General features: G+C 31.5%; 2 protein-coding genes across 10 annotated transcripts in view; both read left to right on the top strand.

Annotated features, from left to right (window-relative positions):
* Positions 1 to 1,493: 1,493 nt before the first annotated feature.
* Positions 1,494 to 4,376, top strand: LOC123318385 (homeobox protein Hox-A3-like). Its single transcript, XM_044904994.1, has 3 exons — positions 1,494 to 1,553; positions 1,652 to 1,766; positions 3,351 to 4,376. Exons 1-3 carry the CDS (start codon positions 1,494 to 1,496, stop codon positions 3,788 to 3,790), a joined length of 615 nt encoding a protein of 204 aa, XP_044760929.1. The 3' UTR covers positions 3,791 to 4,376.
* A 329-nt stretch (positions 4,377 to 4,705) lies between these two features.
* Positions 4,706 to 22,525, top strand: part of LOC123319434 — a 48,712-nt gene continuing 30,892 nt past the window's right edge. For 5 of the 9 annotated variants that reach the window (XM_044906406.1, XM_044906404.1, XM_044906409.1 and 2 more), the window contains exons 1-54: positions 4,707 to 4,896; positions 5,711 to 5,764; positions 6,612 to 6,656; positions 6,726 to 6,782; positions 6,871 to 6,915; positions 7,224 to 7,280; positions 7,379 to 7,423; positions 7,506 to 7,541; positions 8,314 to 8,361; positions 8,624 to 8,668; positions 9,016 to 9,060; positions 9,320 to 9,364; positions 9,746 to 9,796; positions 9,956 to 9,997; positions 10,131 to 10,157; positions 10,278 to 10,304; positions 10,565 to 10,609; positions 10,891 to 10,914; positions 11,052 to 11,072; positions 11,491 to 11,514; positions 11,876 to 11,899; positions 12,108 to 12,128; positions 12,402 to 12,416; positions 12,705 to 12,767; positions 15,160 to 15,219; positions 15,527 to 15,586; positions 15,689 to 15,835; positions 15,895 to 15,927; positions 15,984 to 16,013; positions 16,569 to 16,616; positions 17,033 to 17,074; positions 17,204 to 17,254; positions 17,381 to 17,440; positions 17,498 to 17,524; positions 18,274 to 18,312; positions 18,482 to 18,511; positions 18,593 to 18,649; positions 18,766 to 18,804; positions 19,149 to 19,178; positions 19,231 to 19,287; positions 19,773 to 19,811; positions 19,862 to 19,990; positions 20,077 to 20,112; positions 20,176 to 20,211; positions 20,524 to 20,553; positions 20,971 to 21,006; positions 21,190 to 21,228; positions 21,355 to 21,393; positions 21,490 to 21,528; positions 21,613 to 21,651; positions 21,772 to 21,810; positions 21,896 to 21,928; positions 21,992 to 22,027; positions 22,086 to 22,127. In XM_044906406.1, the coding sequence (XP_044762341.1) occupies positions 4,810 to 4,896; positions 5,711 to 5,764; positions 6,612 to 6,656; positions 6,726 to 6,782; positions 6,871 to 6,915; positions 7,224 to 7,280; positions 7,379 to 7,423; positions 7,506 to 7,541; positions 8,314 to 8,361; positions 8,624 to 8,668; positions 9,016 to 9,060; positions 9,320 to 9,364; positions 9,746 to 9,796; positions 9,956 to 9,997; positions 10,131 to 10,157; positions 10,278 to 10,304; positions 10,565 to 10,609; positions 10,891 to 10,914; positions 11,052 to 11,072; positions 11,491 to 11,514; positions 11,876 to 11,899; positions 12,108 to 12,128; positions 12,402 to 12,416; positions 12,705 to 12,767; positions 15,160 to 15,219; positions 15,527 to 15,586; positions 15,689 to 15,835; positions 15,895 to 15,927; positions 15,984 to 16,013; positions 16,569 to 16,616; positions 17,033 to 17,074; positions 17,204 to 17,254; positions 17,381 to 17,440; positions 17,498 to 17,524; positions 18,274 to 18,312; positions 18,482 to 18,511; positions 18,593 to 18,649; positions 18,766 to 18,804; positions 19,149 to 19,178; positions 19,231 to 19,287; positions 19,773 to 19,811; positions 19,862 to 19,990; positions 20,077 to 20,112; positions 20,176 to 20,211; positions 20,524 to 20,553; positions 20,971 to 21,006; positions 21,190 to 21,228; positions 21,355 to 21,393; positions 21,490 to 21,528; positions 21,613 to 21,651; positions 21,772 to 21,810; positions 21,896 to 21,928; positions 21,992 to 22,027; positions 22,086 to 22,127 (2,415 nt within the window). In that variant the 5' untranslated portion in view covers positions 4,707 to 4,809. Of the gene's footprint in view, positions 4,897 to 5,710; positions 5,765 to 6,611; positions 6,657 to 6,725; positions 6,783 to 6,870; positions 6,916 to 7,223; positions 7,281 to 7,378; positions 7,424 to 7,505; positions 7,542 to 8,313; positions 8,362 to 8,623; positions 8,669 to 9,015; positions 9,061 to 9,319; positions 9,365 to 9,745; positions 9,797 to 9,955; positions 9,998 to 10,130; positions 10,158 to 10,277; positions 10,305 to 10,564; positions 10,610 to 10,890; positions 10,915 to 11,051; positions 11,073 to 11,490; positions 11,515 to 11,875; positions 11,900 to 12,107; positions 12,129 to 12,401; positions 12,417 to 12,704; positions 12,768 to 15,159; positions 15,220 to 15,526; positions 15,587 to 15,688; positions 15,836 to 15,894; positions 15,928 to 15,983; positions 16,014 to 16,568; positions 16,617 to 17,032; positions 17,075 to 17,203; positions 17,255 to 17,380; positions 17,441 to 17,497; positions 17,525 to 18,273; positions 18,313 to 18,481; positions 18,512 to 18,592; positions 18,650 to 18,765; positions 18,805 to 19,148; positions 19,179 to 19,230; positions 19,288 to 19,772; positions 19,812 to 19,861; positions 19,991 to 20,076; positions 20,113 to 20,175; positions 20,212 to 20,523; positions 20,554 to 20,970; positions 21,007 to 21,189; positions 21,229 to 21,354; positions 21,394 to 21,489; positions 21,529 to 21,612; positions 21,652 to 21,771; positions 21,811 to 21,895; positions 21,929 to 21,991; positions 22,028 to 22,085; positions 22,128 to 22,525 lie in introns of all 9 variants that reach the window. The other 4 variants (XM_044906405.1, XM_044906403.1, XM_044906407.1 and 1 more) reach the window with 4 other exon arrangements.

The following is a 22,525-nucleotide window of genomic DNA, read 5'->3' as shown; positions in this document are numbered from 1 at the left end:
ATGAAACAGTCAACTCAATTCCTTCGAACCCCTATCGAGAAACGCAAGGTATCCTTCTTGTTCTAGGTTGAATTCAAGAATTCCTTCTAGAAAAAGCCAGTGTCGCACTATTTTTTTCCAGAAATTGTCAATGCCTGTACGCACACCACTGTAGTTGCCAAAGACGTGGTATTCAACGTAAAAGAAGCAACAAATGAAGTGATCCTTCTCACCAAATCTCATTTCTATACAGGGTGAGTCTTTGACTCGTATAAATGTTTTAATAGTAGATTCTGGAGGTAAAAAGAGACACTTTTTTCTCTAACATATTTTCTGATTCGGCGACGATAAAAAGATATAGCCTTTTAAAATTTTCATAATGAGCTGTGCCACCCATGGAAAAACAAAATTACCTTCAAAATAACTAGCCGAATCTGTGACACCAATACACATCTGTGGATCTTTTAAGAGTTGCATTCGAAGTACCAAATTTTTTATTTTTAAACATCACATTTTTCGAAAACGACGCATCATACGAGATTTACTAGAAAATATGAAGTTAATATTTATTTCACAAAACGTTCAAATATTCATTATATAGCGTCCAACTAAGTTTCAAAATTTGGGTAGAATTTTTGGTATTTTTATGGTACATGATGAGAAAACTGAAAGACGTGGCTTTTATCTTGTGTTCGAAAAAGATTCATCAAATAATTCATAATTCGTTTCATTGGATGAAACCGTTTGTGAGAACTGAAACTAATATTTTTTTGGTTCTTCAACAGCCTGTATCTTTTAAACAGGGCCGATTCGGAAGAAATGCTAAAGGAAAAAATTATTTTTTTCGCTCTCAAGAATCTACTAGTCAAATATTTGTCTGAGTCAAAGTCTCACCCTGTATAGCGAAGCGTTTTCGAAATCATTGATGAAATTGATCACTACTAGAATAATACTCAATGTTTAGGAGACACTCCATATTGTTTTCGGAATTTATAATATATGAAAATATAATCTATAGTAAGGTTTTAATTTTGTCCGTTACTTTTTACTCACTCTGTATATCGTGGAATCCGGAAAAGCAATATATGCGTCAATATGACAAAATAGTATCATTGTTTAATATATCTATGAAACTATAACAACATAATAAAGTTTAATAAGTAAGAAAAATAAAAGAAAAGAAATTTCAAAAATAGAGGAACACGATCAAAAATTCCCAAAAAGCTGACAAAGGATTTCGTTTCGACCAAATTGATGCCATTATGGACCTTCAGGTAAGAAGTCCAGGAATTAATTTCTAATGACATCATCTTTTCCAAAAAGAAGGGGTGGAAACCCTGTAATCCTTTATAAATCGACCAGAACCCTCGCAGCACTTAGTATTTGCAGGGAGGTTATCCGATAGTGTTGAATGAAATATATTTATTCAAACTCATCCGAATAACTTTCGAGTATTTCGTTTCATTATTCGAATCTTCGTTTTGTGTTTCCTTGTGTTGCGTGAGTGCAGAAAAATGGAGGGTACCAACAATTTCTTCGATCTGGATTGGGCGTTCGATAACATTACCACAGAGGTGAGTTTGACAGCTTGTTCTTGGCTTTGAAATTTGATAAATTTATTCGTTTATTCCGAAAAAGATATTTGAATAAAATTTTTTTTTTTATTCTTCAGGCAGAGAACTGGCCAAGTTTGGAAGAAATTTTGGCGGCCATCAATGTGGAGCAGAATGGTAATGTGGAGCAGAACAATAATTTGGAGCAGAACACTAATGTGCAGCAACTTAATGGTAAATATTGAGAAAATTTATTCCACTTGATATTGATTTTGTAGAGAAAAATAAAGGAATTGGAAGTTCTTACAAAAATAGTCTAATCCGTTCTCTGGAGATCCTGTCTAAACACATCATTTGAAAAAATGGCGGGTAGTTCATAGTTCTAATAGAGGCAGTATTGATTGGTATTTGATAAATCTGTTAAAATCCGAAAAGGAATCATATAGTTTTTTGATATTCACTCGAAACATTTTATCAAGCGGAATACGTTGAGTATCTAATCTTTCAAAATTTTTAATTCGATCAGAAATGTTCATTTCCACGTTCAGTATACAGGGTGTGTCTTTGACTTGTACAAATATTTCAACAGTACATTCTTGAGTTCGAAAGACACATTTTTTTCCTTTCCGAATTGGCTAGGTTTGAAAGATACACCCTATTGAAAAACTATAAAATATGTTATTCTCAATTCAATCTCACACACGGTTTTATCGAATTAAATGAATTTCGAAATAGTGTTTGTCATTTATATATTCGATGAATCTTTTTTGAACACAAGATATTTACCACGTCTTTCAGTTCTCTTATTATGACCACTACGTACCATGAAAATACCCAAAATTCTAAGATCACAACTATTGAAACTAAGTTGGACTCTATCTAATGAATATTTGAATGTTTGGTAAAATAAAAGTATTCCTCAATTTTCCTCGTATAATGCGCCGTTTTCGAGTAATTTTATGTTGAAAAAATTAAAAATAATTATTTGGAAAGTTGCTTAATTTGGCTGAATTTTGTAGTGTTATAGATTTAGCTTGTTACCCTGAAGGTAATTCTGTTTCTTTAGGGGTGTCATAGATCATTATGGAAACTCAAAAGAGCTGTAGGATAGGAAAATAATGTCAAAGACTCACCCTGTATACATTTGAAGTGTCTGCCAATTTTTTCATATATCCCATCATTCGCATCGATATTTCAGAAATTAAATATTGCTGAATCGTCATTAATTCATTCCTTGCTAAGGAAGTTTTTTCAGTAATGTTTATCTTGTCATTCCTCACTATCAATTTTTTGCATAGGTTGTCAAGGAAATATACGGGTGTAAGGGGACCACTATTTTTTATTTTTGCCAGGAAGCCTAGTATTTGAATGCCATGAAAGTTTTTAAACTGTTGGAAAGACCATTCTATTGAATAAATGAAAAAAAAATCATTTTTAAGGGTGAAATTTAAGAGGGCTGCTACATCGAAAGAGGGGCCTCTTGGCAAAAATTATAAATACGGGCCTGCTAAATTGGTGCCGTGAATCTGAGACCAAATTTTGCTACAGAAATTCCGGGACATCTTGTTTTATTAACTATTAACGATATCACGCAAATTTAAATTCAAAAATATTCATTATGGATGGAGTATACATCATCATCGGAGAACTTGAAAAAATAATTTTGGAAACATCCTTTATCAGGGAAATAGTCACTTTCGTTTGTAGAAGTAGAAAGTAATGCTCAAAATTTAACCAAATCATGTTTAAACAGTTTTTTTATGGCATAACCTCTAAAATCAATGTCGTAATCAGAAATTAATATTATTATTTTTACAGCACCAGTTCAGTCAGCCCCACAACCCAAACCAAAGAGATTCAGGACCATTTTCACCCCTTACCAGCTCGCCGGCCTTGAGAGGGAGTTCCACAAGAGGAAGTACTTGGACCAAACCGGTCGTGCGTTCTTGGCCCGCCAACTGGGACTGTCGGAGCGCCAAATAAAAGTATGGTTCCAGAATAAGCGAATGAAGGAAAAACGTAACGGTAATACCAGGCCTCCTCTTCAAAATTTGATGAACGTCATGCCGGCGCAACAAATGGTTCCTCCTCCATGTCCTCAGCAACCTTCGACGGCCGAGTATTATTATAATGGGCAGAATTACAGCGATTGCATGTACGACCAACCCCAAGCAAGTGTTCCACACAATTATGCAACTAATAATTTGATGATGCAGAATGGTTGGTATCCTTATTCTAACTTAAATTATTATTCATGAAAAAGCATACCATAATATGCTCTTTTTATGGAAATCATGGAATAAAACGAAAAGCCCGAACGTAGTTATATTCAAGTAGAACATAGAACATGTATATTTTTGTGAGGAGAAGGAATTCTTATATTGGAATACCAGTGAATCATCTGTGATTACCCTTTTTGTAAATTTTTATTTTTATTGTTGAAAAAGCTATGATTTCTGCGATAATTTTCTATACATAATTTCAATGGTTGGAGCTTTTTGAATTTGTAATTTTTAGTGCATATTTATAGTTGAACTGGAAGAATATGGGAGATTCTTAGAGAGGTTTACATTCAATATACTTGGTGTTAATTTTATGTCATCACATACATGTGCAGTCATATATGTTGATGATCTATAATTATACCCAGTATAAATATTTGATACTATTCATCTAATCTTCCACTATTTTTTCAGCTCAAGCATTGATTTATTCTTTTGCTTATAATCATACCTAATAATATCGAGTTGTAAACTATCTGAATAACTTTAATGCAATATTGTTATGAATTTGAAAAATCTGATGTCTAAGAAATTATTGAAGGTCAACTTTAAAAATGTTCTATATTCATCAATATTGTTATCGTTACGTTTGGAAAAAAATTATAAATATATATATCTTAAAGCACAACATGGTTTCAATATTGAATTATCCCAAAACAAAAACAAAAATATGAAAAACATTGAAATACATATAAAAAATTTAGAAAAGTGAGTTAGAAATTATAAATAATATAATATATCATACTTAATGTTATGACCCTTGGGATGTTTTTCATATTTTTGTTAAAGATCCCAATACCAAGGCCTGCCCCACTCTACGCTACTGAATTTTTTTGCATCATCTGTTTGCTGAAGGACCGATTGCGCATAAGCTGATTGAATTTGGATTTAATGTGTTCTTATTGAATCCTCATTAGTTCTTTGTGTTCGTTTGTGTGAACTTGTTTTTTATTGTATTTTTTGTGAGTTACCACTGTGTTGTACCGTTTTCCAAAATGATGAATGGTTCGAATAACCAAAACGACAATGGGATGATACATCCTGAAAATGGTGGTATCAACCCTCACCGGAATGTAGAAATGGTAATGTCATATTTCTAAAATTAATATTGAATATTCAAATCCTTGGATTAAACGAGCACGAAAAGTAATTTTTTAGGACCCTCGTATAACCAATATATTTTAGTTCTTCATTGAATTCAATTTGGGAGCAACTGAAACATGCTGATTTTTCGAAAAATTCTTAACTTGAAAAATCTTAATCAGAGATTAAAAGTAAGGATTCGTTATGAGTGTTCGATATCTAAGTCAATTAAATTACTAAAAATAATTCCCTATTCTAGATAATAACACGTGATTAGCATAATCGGTTAGATATCTTTTTTTCAACCGATGTAGCAGATGCACTATATATTTTCCGAATGAATACGGCCAAAAATAAAATTAAAAAAATCTGGCATTCTCAACGGTGTGCGAACTTCAAAATTCGAATATGTGAAATATAACCAGGAGCTGAAATATTTCTCAATAATTGTTTTTTCTTTTTTTTCCATTAGAACAATTAACCAGGGTTCATAAATGAGTCTGTCACAAAAACAAGGATTGAATAATTTTTAACATAATTTTCACTGAAAAATGTGTTGATTTATGTTACACACGAGAATAAATTTTTAGTCAAAATCAGAGTGATCTATTTGCAGAAATTGCCAATTTGAAAAAAAATCAAATTTTCAGTTCAACTTAAGGGTACAAGTATTTTGGTTTCTGACTTTTGTTAATATGCCTTGAAAGCCATATTCGAGCCATGTCGAGTAAGATTCTTGAATTGTCCTTATCAGTAACGACAAACTCTCAAAATTCGAAATTGAGGTTATTTGAATTCAATTCACATTTGCAGGATGGGAATCATGAACATGCGGAGGCAGTAGAGGTCGATGCAGAACCTATTCCGGTAAGTCCTTCAACATTTAATCCAGAATTAAAAACCACCGAATACTCGAAAGTATTTCACTTGCATTATGGCCCTCATTTATATTCTATTTCTCTATACTTGTTCAGAATTCATTGAAGCTTATTATTCTGTTTTGGAGAATGAAATGAAATCATTTTTCGATATTCGAATGATTATTACTCTCAAGCTCTCAAAGGGGGGTGCCATGGCCCCCAAGGCCCATCCACTGTAACCGCCCTTGAGCTACAAGCAGTCTGAGAAACACTGACTTGTTTCCGGTTTGTTTTTATACTTACAGTAAATATACAGGGTGTGTGTAAACGAATGTGAAAGACTTAGGTGGATGATTCCTCGGTGAAAATAAGCAGGGGTAGTTCCTATGAGTTTTTTTCGAAAGCGACATCCCTTCCAAGATACAGCCTTTGCATGGAAGGCGATGAAGAGTTGACAGTTTTTAATTTTTTTACGGGATCTTGAAAACACTGAGTCATGAAACTATACATAGTATGAAGCACTAAGTAGATGTTACTCACACAATTTTTTTAGATCTCACAAGTTCATTATTAGGGGTTGAAAATAACAACTCCTTATGATTTTCCTTCAAAAATTTTTTTTTGATGGGATAGATTTTCGAAAAATAAAATTCTCTTATGGTTTCCCATTCGATGCTGGGGAGAAAAAGTATCTTGAAAAATTGCGATACAGTCGATACTTTTCTCGGAATAAATACAAACTTACATCTCGCCGTAGCCACCATTTTGGAACTTGCTGAGATGCTTCTGATGCAAATATCACAAGTCATAAATATAAAAGTCATTTATAGACTTTGTAATTATATTTTTTCCAGGATGTACAATGGATAGGACCGAGAGCACACCCAGTTTTAGTAGAGGTAAGTCAATTTTTACATTCTTCTTTCCAATAATATCATACTAAATTCATCCATTTCTGTTTTCTTCAGAACTACTTCTCTGTTGTCCAACATGCACAACGAGTTACTTTAATGGAGCAAGAAATGGTAATTCAGTATTCGAGTTTCTGGAGTGCAAGAGTTTTGAAGCATTAACGATGGATGAACAAAAAAGTAACCGAAATTTATTTTTCAGAGTTCGTCGTCAGATGATGGAACATGCTTTAGAGAACCAGCACAGGTATAAAAACGCCTCTACCTAAGTGGGAAAAAATTCGTTTAATTATAAATCGAAACTGAATCAGTACATCTGATGCAAAATAAAAGTTGATACGCTGAATAAATGAAGAACTTTGGTGTGCCAAAATAATCACTTTTTTTATTTAAAAAAAATAAAAGCCATTTTCTCTCTTCGTTATATGTACAATTTTTTTCATATTTGAGCTTGGAAAATATGTTTTTATATACTATTATATATTTTTTATCCTATATTCGCTTGGATTACTATAATTGATTCGTTCATTTTTCTGACGATATAAATAAAATTACTTTTCGCAGATAGTGAATCCTGAAGACAATTCCAACCTCAGCGACACATTAGGAACGGTAAGTCTGTCTGTTATCTGAATGGTTTTTCAAAGAGCGCTTGAACACTTCTCGTGTTTTAATGCTGTTTCAGAAGAATTTACTCGATTTTTTTTCAGGGAACTTCATCTCGGTCAGACACAATGCATCCTCCAAGCCCTATGGTGAGTATTACCATATATGGCTTAACTTTTATTACTCGCTCGCTAAAAGTATGTAATAATGAAATGAAATTTTATTTTTCAGGAAATCGAGAGCTTCCAACAGCCATCGTCTAGTAGAGTGAGTTTCAGTATTTGATATTGTATTGTTGTAATTTTATTGTTTTCTCGGAATTATTATTTTTATTATTTTACTATAAAGGAAAATTCAAATGCTCCGCTGATTATTTGTGGGATGCAAACCATTGTCAAATCCAAATCATAATCGGTATGGATCATTTGTTCAAAAAAAAAATTTGAAAAAAAAAAAATTGTATTATAGGTGGTTTCTCACTGGAACCACAAATATGAAATGAGTCTATATATTTTTATACGGGGTGTCCCACGATTGATGGCCTATTATTCGTTTATAGAGAACTAATTACAATTTTGTGCTCAAAATTTGCATGTTGGGATTTTCGACAATGAACTTTCCTGAAATATTTTTAGACCTACGGAGCTGTTTTCTTCTACTTTCTTATTTCAAATGGCACCCCCAGTGTCAACGGTTTATGAGTTATTGAGATTTTTATGAAAAAAATTGTGGGAACAGGGGGTCATATTTTTTTCGATATTTCCGCTGTGAACTTTTTTTTTTTGGAGGAAAAGTTATCTATTGTAAATTCTATCATTATGTATAGTATTATAACAATATTTGCTCTTCAAGCCGAAAATGTATAGGGTGTTTATAAGAAGATCATCAATTTGGACAAATCGAAACAATTCATAAATTGTCAAAAATTACTAATCGGAACATCGAAATTCAGTTTCTTTCTGTGGTCACATTGATCATCTATTGTGGGGCCCCCGTATCATTTAGTTGTCACACTTTTCACCCAAATTGCACTTTTCAGCTCAATAACTCGCTTCAAGTTTCAAATGTTTTCGAGGCTTTTGCTAGGGTAAGTTCCTCTCAAAAAATTTATGCAGTGATAAGTTTTCCCTACATCTCTCATTATATATGGCCTATTTCCACTGGCGAACACTGGGAACATCAATATAATTCATGATTAAAAGTATTAAATGAAATTGAACTATAAATTCCTTAATTGCTCGAAAAAAGTCTAAAAATATAAATATTTCTGTTACGTAAAATAAAATAAATAAAAAGGATGAAAATCTTCCTGTTAATTTTATATATCATTATGTCCTAATATATTTCAGGTTGCATCTGCTCAATCGGATCAAGCAGGCTCATCAAGTCAAGACGTAAGTTAAATAATTTGAGTAAATCCATTAACTATCCGTCAAATTCTAATTGCCATCAGTAACTGTGTCTAAACTAATTATTAGATTTTAGAGGAGGAACACACGGTATATTTTCCGTCTCTATACAGAGTGTTTCATAAACATTGCGAACAGATTCGGATTTTAAGCTCTGAGTCATTCGGAGTCGAAAAGTTCTTGTAGGCCTTTGTCCTGAAATGCTGCGATTCCAAGATGTAGGGCGATTAGATAGATTTGGATGGGTATTGCTCGTCTTTCATATGGGAGTGAAATATTTGTGTCTATTGATGGGTTGGAACATTGTTTCTTATTATTATTTCTTTTTCCAGCAATCATCTGCACCATCAACACAAACTGAAGCCTCTGGCTCAGGGGTAAGTTGATTTTTATTTCCTATCCATTTCTCCAGTTCAGACTTTGTAATTCCCTTTTACGTTTATGTAATCTAAGTACTTGGAAAAATGCTGTATTGAAATATATAGTAGATCAGAGCTGATTGAACTCTTTCAATATTTAGAATTCCTTCCGAAATTGTTTAAAACTTATTTAAGAAAATATTGGATAGAAGAATTTATAATGAATATCTTATTCGTTCATTGAACTTTATTATAGTGTTTCTATGATAATTTTCAGCAATCTTCCACGCACAGTGGTCAAGCTGCAACCTCTGGTACACAGGTGAGGTCCTTTTATGCTCTATAATGGATTTCTTATGATTTTTTAAGGAATATTTCAGAATTTTTTTCTGCTTATGAATAATGCATTTACACTAATTAGCCACTTGAACATCTTACAGTATGTTTGATGTGAACTGATAAATGATAATATAGCTGAAAGTAGATATCGTGTTTTGTAGTTCATGAAAATAATTTTTATCGAAAAAAATTGGATTTAAGAATTCATTATATCAATGGCCTATGGCTTTTCATTTTGTTCAGAATACCGTACCATAAGTAGTTCAATCATTTTGCACTAGTATTCATTATAATGAAAATTTTGAATTTGAAAATGAAAATTATGCTACATGCTGAAAATAATTATTTTCAATAAAATTTTCAGGCAATTGAGGAACTTCGGTTTAGATATCGTGATGATGCAACAACCATCCAGGTGAGAATATTTGGCATTCTTGTAATAATTTCAGGTCCATTCACTTGTCCAAAAGTAGGTGGATTCTATTTTTTGAAAGCATTAATAATTTTTTTGAGTCAAATATCTGGCCCCATTAACATCTGCTGAAACCGTGCTAATTGAAAATATATTTTGCAGCTCCTGTCACTTGAAGGCGAGGGAGAAAGCGATGGTACTGTGGTGAGTATACGACTAGTCTTCGAATACGTTTCTTATTTTTAGTATGAGTGTGACTCATGTTTCATAAAACCAATTGAAAAAAAATATTCAAAAATCGCTCGAAAATTGTTCCAAAGATGCGTTTTGCTTACAGAGTATTCCCGTAACGGATGAAGCAATGGTGAGTACTGATATTTATAGAGTACTTCCTAAATAATCAATATGTAATCCAAAATAGAGAAATGTTTAAAGAAAATTGTGTTCAGGAACAAAACCAGCTAACTTATACTTTATTTTGCAGTTTGCACCGAGGTATGTTCTATCTCCGGTGAGTTGTTTTTTTGATAAATCAATGCCGAATACAATATTCATATACAAGTGGAGATATGCCTAAATAAAAGTTATCATGAGGCTATAAAATTTTGAAAAATCAATTTTGTGAGTAAACAAGAGTGATGTGTTTTAGTGCGGGTACCTAAACTAGTATATGAATATTGTACCTTATACGTTCACCGCATCCTGGCTTTTCATCTGAAAAATGAGCAAATGCTCAAACATCAATTTAATTTTTTTATAATTTTTTTCCAGAACTCTGTAGAACGCAACCCAATGTTGGCCAGCTTGTTAGAAAAAGTGAGTAAAATATGCCAGTACCACATACGAAATTTCGCAGAATCGTATTCGATTTTGAAAGATGATAAGCCCGCCATATTGAATGTATTATGTGAGGGATTTTTGGTGAAATCATTTATTCCGATGTGTTTTATCATCTGTCAAGACAGAATACTTTTCTTAGGAGGCACATATTTATGGGTTTCAACAATTTCGCCTCATGAAAGTAAAAATATCAGATATTTTTTGATTTAATGCCATGTTGATGAATATGTTTTACTGAAATTTATATATTCTTCCAGAATGATAATTTTCCTGACGATGTTGTAAGTATCATCATAAAATTTATTAATTTACCATGGTTTTCATAAATTTCTCCTGAAAATAATTGGAGTTTGCATTTGAGTTATAAATTTCAAATTATCTCTTTTTATTTCTCTCATTTGTTTTTCATTTTTCTCAGGTATTGGAAGGCGACAAGGGGGTGAGTTCTTTATCTAATATTTCAATTCAGTTTTGAGTAATAGTGCTGAATTTAGGCGAAAATTCCTTCAATGTAGATATCAATATATTTAATATTTTTTATATTTTATTATTTTCAAAATTTGGCGTTGCTCTGAATAAAAGTACGAAACAAGTGCCAGCATCTGCTATCCTTCGATGTAGATATTCTTTTTCAATAATTCAAAATATCAAACGTATTTCCATTGAAGTCAATAGACGTTATTCACAAAGTCAATGCATATTATTTTTGGTCTGATCATCATAGTAATAGGTGTAACGAAAACTTTAAAAATCTACACTGTTACCTGATGTCTTTAACCGTTATTATAGAAATACTCTTTTGTAACCGTTATTTTTAAAATTCTTTTCATGCTAACTAATATATTCTGATATTTCAGGATCTTTATGAGGCTCTCTTGAAGGTAAGTTTTTTTTTCGAACTGTAATTAGTTATTGAAATAATCCAGTATCCATTATCAAGCTACGCTACATACAGACGTATGCGGGAATAAATCTTGAGGGGGCATAGGAAATGATGTTGGGTAATAATAATAGAAAAATTTAATAAAATTTGAATCGAAATATAATAAAACAGACCAAACGCGTAATTGCAAAAAAATATTACAAAATATGCAATTGTTCTGTTTGACGGCTAGCAGGGTAGGTCTCTTGACATTTTGACATTCTTGTAATGAACATAAAGGAGAAATGTAGTATATTTCCTGAATTTTTATTCTTTTATTTGGATGCGTCAATCATTTAACTGGTTTCTTTGTTTTTCAGAAACATGAGGAAGCCAAACAAGTTGTAAGTATACCTTCATATCACGAGTATAAAACATTTCAAGAAAAAATAAAACCAGATATGGGAATAGAGTTGAATTCAAATAATTAAAAAAATCTAAAACGATAATTTCATAAGATTTAAAAAAAATGTGATTCAAAAAACTCATAATATGTATTCATTTTCCATAATTTATGTCCATTTGAAATACTTACTTCAAATACTTTTTCAGGATAATTCAATCCCCAGAGAGGTGAGTTGGCTTAAATAGATTTTTTTGTGACTGACTCGTTCGATTTAATTTTTTCACCAGAGAATTTTTTATACTATGTTATTTCTTTGTGAATGATGGGAAAGAATGATTTAACATTCTTGAGTTTTTGAGAATGATAAAATTGATGGTTACTTTATATCTCAAAAAATGACATAAAACTGTTGGAATCAAATTTTGCCCCGATGTAGTATAAAATTTCAATGGCGAATTTTCTTGAATTGATTTTAATATATCATATTTTCCTTCTTCCAGCAACCACTCGAAAAAGTAAGTGAACTATGCTTTATTATTACCTATTTTGACTTAATTGGAATATACAAATATTATTACGTGTGTCCTTCACAATAGGATGAGGAGAAAGTTTGAGTGAATGATCGGTTCAATAAAAAGAAATTTGATTAGCAAATTACTATTTTTCAATAATCATTGAACGCGAAATTTTTTTATAGTAACAAAGAGAAGTTTACTTGTCCATAATTCAAACGATAAGAAAGGAGAATTTCGAACCTATAGACACTTAATTTTTCTTGTAACTTATCTTATATATTTTTTCAGGGGTCCACTATTTTCATGGAATCAGGTATGACACACTTCAGACATTGCGATATTACCAAAACGGTAAGTGTTATTCAATATTACGATATTCCTACAGAAAACGAAGATATATATGCGTTACCAAATTGAAATACCTATTTTCAAGATTCCATACGTTAAAATACACAGATTTCTGTAAATTATTCAATTATTTTTGGTAACGCAATGTAAGATCTCGATAAATTTAAACTAACACAACATCACCTAATAATTCTGACAGCTGCAAATTATCGAAGTCAAAATATATCTAAGTGCTCAGTGCTTTAATTTTAAAATGAAGGAAATAGTAAGTATAGAAAATTATATTTTATTACATGGAACGAATTGTCCACTCATTCAAAAAAATGGTATTCATCATGATAATTATTTGTCTATGAGACAAAATTTTTATTTCAGGTGAAACACAATTTGGCTTCTCAATTCAACTTTCTTGAAATTATTAATCTAGTGAAATAATTCTTTTGAAATTTTAGGGAAACAATTGAATTTTCAGTATGTGTTTGCCGTTTCGACTGAATGCAATAAATTGAAGGAATAATCTGTTCGAGAACATCTGAGATGAAGAGGTTGTCTTTCATATAGAAATTTCCGAATCAGAAGATGAAAAATTTTGTCTGTAGGTGAGTCTTATTTGAATACGTATGTGGTCAATCGAAATATGAAGAGAAATGTGGATTTCATTGAATTGTAGCTTTCAGATTGTGTCTTGAAAGAGTTATCAGTTATATTAGGAAGTTAACGGATATAATGAAGGAGACACTGAAGTATATAAATAATATGTCATTTACTATGTGAGGGAACCCTTTAATTATTGAAATTTGAATTTCACGAAGAAGTATATGAGACGTGTGTGAATAGCTCAAAACAACTAGTAGATTTCCTTTTTTCTAAATATTTTGGTAGAAGGTTGAAATATGTGGACTAGGCCTATAGGGGATACCACAATAAAAAAAACGCGCTTTGTGCTCTACCTCAAGGGTGGTGTGGAAAAGAGTACGCTTGAATAGAAGAGAACTTCAACCCTCTGGTAGTAATTGGATATTGACTGTTGAGATGCTAACTATTTATCCCATATTTCTGAAGGCTACAAGTCATATGAAATGCACATAGAGACCAATCAATGTAAAATATGGAGGAACGTTTAATTTTTTATGCATTGATCGAATAGCTCTTTCGGTCTCGCTATATTTATGTTTGTTTTTTAGGGTTCCTCATTTTTATGCTAGAGATGAATGAATCTACAGTTCCTTTTCAAGAATAATATTATAAAAAGATTGCCGAAGATGAGGACCACAAACTTCAGACGTAAAATTGTATTAATTATATGATATGTAATTGTAATATTCAATTATAATTTTTGTCATACATGTACATAGAATCTCTATTTTCTGTAATGATACGTTACTGACAAGGTAATAGATTCATCTTTTTTTATTGCGAATCATGAACAAATCATCAATAATAAATTGTGTTATGATGTTTTATGAGATCAAAAAACTCAAAAAAATTAGATTGAAAAAATAAAATATAACCAATAAAAACAAATAATTAGGAAGAATATTGTTTTTATTTTTTGACACCAGCCTACTAGAACTGATAAATTTTGTTTCTCTATTTTTGAATGAAAAACCACAATTTGTGATGAGAAGGGTGTGACTTTTGGCTTTTATGCGTTTAACGGATACTTTACCGGGCTAGTTAGTTAAATCATCTCATCTCGAAATTCACATTAGCGTCAGCGTCGTGATTTTTACACATTCGTAGTAGTAAAGTTTTCAACAAATTTCCACTTCTTGTGTATTCAATTATAGTGGGTGAATCTCTGACTCGTACAAATATTTTAATAGTAGATTCTAGAGGTCAAAAGAAACACCCTCCATTCCTTTACCATTTTTTTCGAATCGGCTCGGTTTAAAAGATACAGGCTGTTGAAAAACAATAAAAAAAATGTTATTTTCATTTCTATCTCACAAACGGGCTTTATCGAATGATATAGTTTTTCATTTATTTGATTGATCTTTTTCGAACACAAGATATCACCCAAGTGTTCCACTTTTCCCATTATGACTATTACGTACTATAGAATACCCAAAACTCAAAGAATCCAACTCTTGAAACTGAGTTCGAAGCTATCTAATGAATATTTGAGAGTTTTGTGAAATAAAAGTATACGCCATATTTTCTTGTCTAATGCGCCATTTTTGAGTAATTTGATGTCTGTGATATTCGAAAAATTGGGTTTCTGGCTGAATACAACTCTGTCTGAAAGATCTGGGCTGAATCAGAAAAAATGGTATGGGAAAGAAGTGTTTCTTTTGATGTGTTAAAGTATTCGTACGAGTAATGACTTACCCTGTATAATCCATCGGAACTATAACCATCTTAGAATTCTCAGGAATTTTTCCTTTGATTACAGCTCTACCGGCATGCTGGCAATATTGTGGAAAGAATTAGGAAAAACGCCTATCGCTTAGCGGTATGTATTAAGATTTGTATTTATTACTTTCACAAAAAGTAGAAGTATTTTGTTCTCAATAGAAGCTTCTCAGTGGAGGTAAGGAAGACTGAGCCTCTTCATACAGCAAAGCATCAAAACTCATAATGTAGATACACTTTTAACCTATCATAATTTTTATGAAAAAATTTTAAAGGACCTCATAAGCTTTAGGAATCGTCATATTGTTGTATTGAGTAGAAAAATATATCAAATTGATGTGAACCGTTTTCTTGTCTATTCGCAAAATCATCTTATGAAATGAGTGTGACTTTTCTTTAAATTGCAGAATGATAGAACCACAAGACCAGTTATACCTTTGGCCTTATCACCATTAGTAGATCTAGGGGTAAGTTTAACTTTCGAGTGGAGGAAAAAATCATTAAAAAACGGACAACCTTTGGATGCGATTGATTTTTTTCAAATGAATTCGATACGTTTTTTGTTTTAGATTTTCCACATAGTCTTTCCTGATGCCGGAGGCGCTCCTTATTTTTTTCTTTGGGAGGATACCGATCAACATAAGAAAACTCCTTCCAACGGACATACTAACGGTAAACAGAAAGAGTTCAAGCCAAGCGAAGAAGACTTAACGACCGTGAGTTGATACGAATCACTTTGATCCCTGTAGATATTTTAGCTGAATTTTCGTTTCAGGTTGGGCATGCTTTGCATTTACCGGAGGAAATCGTAAGTTGAGAAAAAAAATTTGCAGAAAAATTGATAGAAATTTGATAATTTTTCAGAAATTTATCGGACGCTTGGTCATTCCATTGGTAAGACATTTTTTTCTGGATAATTATCATGATACAGTTTTTCAATTGAATCAGCTTTTTAACGATTTATCAATTTTCAAGGATTTTAAATAATAGGTTAATGTTTACTGGTTCCAAAGTTATTGTGGGCTATAGTAAGAAAGGGGGTCTATAGCCAAAATAGGTGGCACTTTGAGAATTTTTTAAAAGCGAAATTCCGTGATTTCTCTGAGTGATTTGCTGAGTTGAATATAAGTTGATTATAAATAATCGAATGCGTATTTTTCGGTATTTTTCATTTCACATTATCAATATCATTATATATTTATATTTTGTATGTTATAGGTGGTGTTGAAATTAGAAAATAATTTTTTTTTTATTTTTCATGTGGTTGATAAGAAGAAAATCATTGAATAAAATTGTTGTCTTACCTATCAAATAATTCAATTCATTTGTGAAAATTTGACATTTCGAATTATTGAAAGTTTTATCGATATCTTTCTGCATTTGATCATTTTGTAATAAATTTGCACAGGGAGCTTATACTTAGTTCTGATTGAAGTGTTTGTGTTTTAGGATTTCTCAGAAAAGTCTTATGTAAACAAGCTTGGTGGATTTCCATTGGTAAGAGAACGTTTCATAACATTCGAAACCATAAAATTATTAATATTTTGCAATTTTTTATTATGCACGTAACTGGAAACAATATCGTCAAAACAGTTCATTCGAATATTCAGGTTAACCAATAAATAAACGATCATAAGAATATTTTACTCACATGATCATGTTCTTAACTTGCTTCGTTAGTTGGCTGAATTTTATGAAAATGATGTTTAAGCAACACAAGAATTCATACTACTAGAGTGACTTGCGGATACAGAATCTGCTGTACATAGGTTTTTTCCAATAAATTTTTTCCGAAAAACGCTGGGGACACCACTGACTTATACGAAAATATTTAAACCTATAATAACGCTACCTAATTGATGAGATTTCTTTCAAAAACCTTATCAGATGTAATATTTTTCGACTTTTTCCAGCATGTACCACCAGGAAGTGAGGTAAAAATGCATATATCGGAGGTAGGTGGAAACTGATTATTTGTGGTTTTTTGTATTGAAAATCTACACTCCTCTTTCAATCATTTCTCAAGACTATATTTTTGTTCGAAATAAAGAGATATACATATTGACTAGATACTTTTTTCCTAGTCCAACCTACAGAAGAAAAATCCAATGTTGAGTGCTTTATTGAACCTAATCGTAAGTTGAATGATTCTTATTCCAAAAGGCTTTTTCTTCATTAGGCAAATTTTTACAAAATATCTGTAATTAATATATGAGACCTAACAAGGTTACTGAATACTCAATTCGATTCTGATGTTTCAGAAAGAAACACCAACAGTAATGCTGAACAATCCAATTACAACATCGATGATTACGACTCCTGTAAGATGAAGAAATTATTTATTCGCACTCTCATAAATAATCACATATTTTTTACAGCCTCCAGAGTGGAAGTTTCTCTTATCTGTGAGTATAAAACTACATAATATTCCAGAATGCTTGTTGCCGATGATACGAATCACAAATCGAAAGAAATTCTTTCGATTGTATTCACCTACTTGAAAGGGCATTGTTTTTTGAGCGTTTGAATCTATGTCATAAAATTGTTTAAATAATACAATGCTCAAAAATTGACCTTCATTTCGCTTCTACATGTTTATTCTGATCAGATACTAGAGTCAGCTTAGAGGATATTTCTGTTTTTTTAGATGAGAATGAAAAAATGAAGAGTAACACAGAAAAAAAAATGGAAATTATAGGCTTGAATAACAGCAAAAAAAAATTGAAATTCCGGCTGAAGCTAGTACTTGCTTGGTCGCCCACGAGCTCGTCTCAAACATTTTTTTTTTCGAGGCATGACTGTTGTATCTATAATGCCTTCCATTTCTTCAATTGTCAATTAAATCGAACTTAAGCATTCAAAAGAGAAAGTTTCAGCAGGTTTTGCAACAAATACCATAGGGTTTTTATGACATCATCTGCAGCCTACTAAATTTAATCTCATAGGGCAGGAGCTTGATAAAGTGAAAAAAAAACTACATAAAATATTTCAGTTTTTCCTAAAAGAACGCATATATAGAAAATGTTCCAGATAACAAAAACAAACAACAATTTTTGATTGTATATCCTCAAACACTTTCGAATAGTTCTTAATAATATAAATTACGTAGTTTCAAGTAGACATTCTCATCAGAGGCCATAATTTTGAATTTCAGTTAGTAGCTGAACTCAACATGGGAAGAATAAAGGCATTGGTAAGTTTCATTTTTCTATCAACAAAAGAAATAAACTTTGGTAGCAGAACTACTTATTTTGTTGGAAATATTTCATTCCTGATTATAAGCGCAAATGTTTCTATTTATTTTACATATATATTACTTTAATAATGATGAGCACTGTAACCCAACTATATTTTCATTTCAGACAGAAGCGAGGAATTTTATATTAGATGAGGTAAGTTAAATGCTATAATATATGAGCCAGAAAAAAAAAATCACTTGAATTTTTTGAGCAAAAAAAATTTCATATTTTCAGGCATACAAGATAGTTCAGAAGGTGAATCCTAAACTAGCTAAACAGTGGAAGGAACTGGTAATATTTCTTCATTATTTTTCTTCGGTTTAAATGAAAAATAGTAGAGTCAAAAAACTATAAATTGTTTAGCCCTCTAACATTTTCAATAATTTCCACACATTTTCTTCAAATAGGACGCAAGAATTCGGAACGATGTGGAAAACCCAATTCTGGTGAGTTTATAAGAATTAAATATACTTTTGTGACTGGAAGAAAATATGTTGGAAAAATTTTTGAGGCGGAAGATCACATACAATTCAATGATAAAACCAAATTATAGTGGAGATTAAGTTATAAATGAATTGGATGTAAATTATTCAACCGGAAAATTTGAAAAAAACGGCTTTCTCAATCTCAAGAATAGTGAAGTCGTTCATCGGAACTAAAAATAACTGAAATAATAAACAAACTCCATTCGAATATTCTTGTTAATAAATACTTTCAGTCAAGAAATTTATCTCATTATTTCAACGAATATTTCTTCTGCATGTTAACAAAACCACTTCTTATTTTTCAGGAAAAAGTACGAAATAAAATATTATATCGAGTGAGTTTTCAAAATCGGTGAAAAAATCAGATGTTTCACTCAAAATTTTCAGGTCATAAAAATAATTGCGAAGTTTGAACCTCTGTTGGCGAAGTATTGGAATGATTGTGTAAGTGCTTTTAACTTTCTGCAGGAGTTTTTCAAAAAGTGTTGGAATTCAAATATATCGTACCCTTTGGATTGAATCAAAATATACATGCTGTCTGAACAAATGCGACGGACTTAGGGAGATGATTCCTCGATGAAAAATAATATTTTTCGAAAATATATCCCAAGAAAACAATTTTTGAAGGAAAATCATAAGGGCTTGTTATTTTCAACCCCTAACATTAAAGTTATGAAATCTAACAAAATTGTGTGAGTAACATCTACGTAGTGCTTCATATTATGTATAGTTTTAAGACTTAGCGTAAAAAAAATTTAAAACGGTCAATTCGTCATCGCCTTCTAAAGGCTGTATCTTGGAAGGGAGGTCGATTTCGAAAAAAATTTATAGGAACCACCCCTGCTCATTTTCATCGAGGAATCATCTCCCTGAATCCTTCGCATTTGTTTACAGTCACCTGTATATCTATGGCATTTCAATTTTTGCAGGATGCAGATTTTGAGTTACTCGACCTATATCGACCCAAGGTGAGAATATTCTGGTCATTTAATTAGGAAATTACGGATAATTTTTCCAGAAAGACTACTTTCCGAAACAAATACCACATCAACCTGTAAGCTACCTAGTGTACAATGTGACAATAAGGGGAGGTCCTGAAAATCCTGATAGTCCCCCTACTAACCCCCCTACTAGTCCTACTAATCCCGTAAGTATCTTTCGATTCTGAACAGAATGTTCCAAGACATTCAGTCTCCGATAATGTAACTTCTGAAAAACTATGAATTTTTTCAGGAATCACCGACAGAAGAGACACCTGTTCAAAGAAGGGTTGGTATAGTTAAAATATATAAAATTTTATCTGAAACTAAAACAGCATTTCTTACATTTTAGGAGTCCACAGACGATCAACAGAGCTCCGAAGATGAGGTAATTTCAAAAATAGTAATGACAATTCAGAAAACGACGGTCAAAATCAATTTATCACCAAAAAAATGTGTCCCTGATTTCGAAAGTGGAAACGTTTTTGAAAATCTCATACTTTCGTGTTTTCTTACCTTGAATTTCTATTTTGTATTTGATGAAATCAGCCTTAGAACATCTGACATATTGGTTCATAACTACATTTTGACATTTAAGGGTGCTAGACATTGTAATGAGATCGAAATATCATTCAAGTTGTAGACGCATCTCATTAAAGAAATTGCAAGCATTCATTATAAATTATCTTTTTATTTTTAGGCCCAACGTGGACTTGGCATCTCAGAAACGGTATGAATTGTTTATTCATTCAAAAGCACAACTGTAGTGGAAGCAATATCAAGTACAACAGACACTTTTTGAATTAACTGAATCTGGATTATAGGAACATTAAATCTGAATTGATATCATTGAAATATACTATTTAAATACGATTTTTTCTAAAAAAGGCCGAAACAATCATCTAGCAAAATTACCCAGTAGTATTACAGAGTCAATTAATTTTTTAAACGGAGATGATAATACGAAGACAAAGAGATTATTTTATTTTCAAAGATGTTCAAGAAAGAGAAAAAGACTAAACGAAAATGATTGTGAATATATGAAAGCTCATCAACATATAATTCCTTGAAAAAATTACTAAAAACGAAAATAATATCTAATTCAATACACTTTTGAACGGATAATGTTTATTCATCTAAATTTCAGCCGCCTGGAGAAACAGAAGATACAAGCAAAGTCGAGGTGAGTACACTACAAACAAAAGAGTAAAAAATTTCCCAATAAAAATATTTGAAAAATAAAGTTCTGCGAAACACTCAGTTCTCAATGCCTAAAAAATATAAAAATTTCAGACTGAAAGATTTTCTTATCAATAAGAATGAAATATGAATTCCGATTCTGAGTATATTGAAATTTGTTTTTTAGGTGGAAGAAATTAGTTGTGCCCAGGAAAATCAAACACCTGTAAGTGAACTCAATATGAAAAATTAAATGAAAGCAACAAAGAATAATGAATTGACTATTACTCAGAATTTTCAATGAAATAAATGGCCATGAACTATCTAATTATTAAACTTATTCACTCTTTAGGTGCAAGAAGTCACCCCAGCACAGGAAAGTCAAACAACTGTAAGTGAATCCTTTGGAAGAATACTATAGAAAATACAGCAGAAAATGGTTATTTCTCAAGTTTTTCTGTAGGTAAATCGAAGTTTTTTTTTTCAGGTTGAAGAAAATACTACAGCCCATGCGAATCAAAGTCCTGTAAGTAAATAAGTCAGAGAATATGCAGATAATGAGGAATTTTTATTTCCCACCATTCTCTATAAGAAAAGGTTTTTTTTTCAGGTCGAAGAAAATGCCACAGCTCAGCGAAATCAAGCTTCTGTGAGTAAACTTGTGTAAAAAATTACTTGCTTGTAGTATGCTGCATATATTTATGAATGAACAATATTTTCGAAAGAATTCAATTATTTTATATCCTGAAGTTAAATTTTCCTTCCCCAGGTATCAGAAAATAGGCAAGTTCGACACCATCTTTTTTATGTAAGTGAATTTATAGTATAAGGAGAAAAGTCGTTGTTATAAATGCGTACTTTTATATTCAGTTTCTATAAAATCATTTTTTCAGCAAGATAGAGCAACAGCAGAAATGATGGAATTTGTAAGTTTATGAACATCTTCCATTTTTCACTTCAATTGATGAGTAAAATTTTTATCATTACAGATGAGCAGACTACCTTATCCAAGAAGTAATATAAGGGTAAGCATGATGATCACTATTTCAGCATGAATATAAAGTGTGATATATTTTTTTTCAGACTCATCCTGCCGCATTTATTAGAGAAAGAATTAATGCCGCTGTAAGTAAAGTTGAAATAAAAAGGGATTTCAATGCCTTGTTTATCACTTGAAATCGATTTATAATTGGAAAAAAATTTTGGGAAACGAGAGAAGCATATAAACGCATCAAATCCTGTAATTGAAGTATACTTGAAATTCTGAGATGTTGAAAGGTTAGAGAATGAGAACTTTGTCCATAAGCAGTCATCCGCTAAATTATTTTTTTCGCAAACTATTTTTTCAATATTTATTCATCACATAGGATTGTCTGTTGGTTATTTTTCTGAATCTCAACCTCTCCAGAGGCCAGAAAATCTGACTATCTGGAAGAAAATACTCGGTATTTCAAGAATATCACAAACTTGATGCAATTTCAACAATTGTAAGCTGAATAAATATCTAATAGATTTGTGAACGT

This window comes from Coccinella septempunctata, chromosome 8 (assembly GCF_907165205.1).
Source record: "Coccinella septempunctata chromosome 8, icCocSept1.1, whole genome shotgun sequence".
NCBI classification, from domain to species: domain Eukaryota; kingdom Metazoa; phylum Arthropoda; class Insecta; order Coleoptera; family Coccinellidae; genus Coccinella; species Coccinella septempunctata.
This window is presented reverse-complemented; position numbering and strand designations above follow the sequence as displayed.

Coding starts and splice junctions, on each gene's coding strand:
- LOC123318385 (XM_044904994.1), top strand. CDS start 1,494: ATGGAGGGTACCAACAATTTCTTCGATCTGGATTGGGCGTTCGATAAC. Junction 1,554..1,651: donor TCGATAACATTACCACAGAG/GTGAGTTTGACA, acceptor TTTATTCTTCAG/GCAGAGAACTGGCCAAGTTT. Junction 1,767..3,350: donor TAATGTGCAGCAACTTAATG/GTAAATATTGAG, acceptor TTATTTTTACAG/CACCAGTTCAGTCAGCCCCA.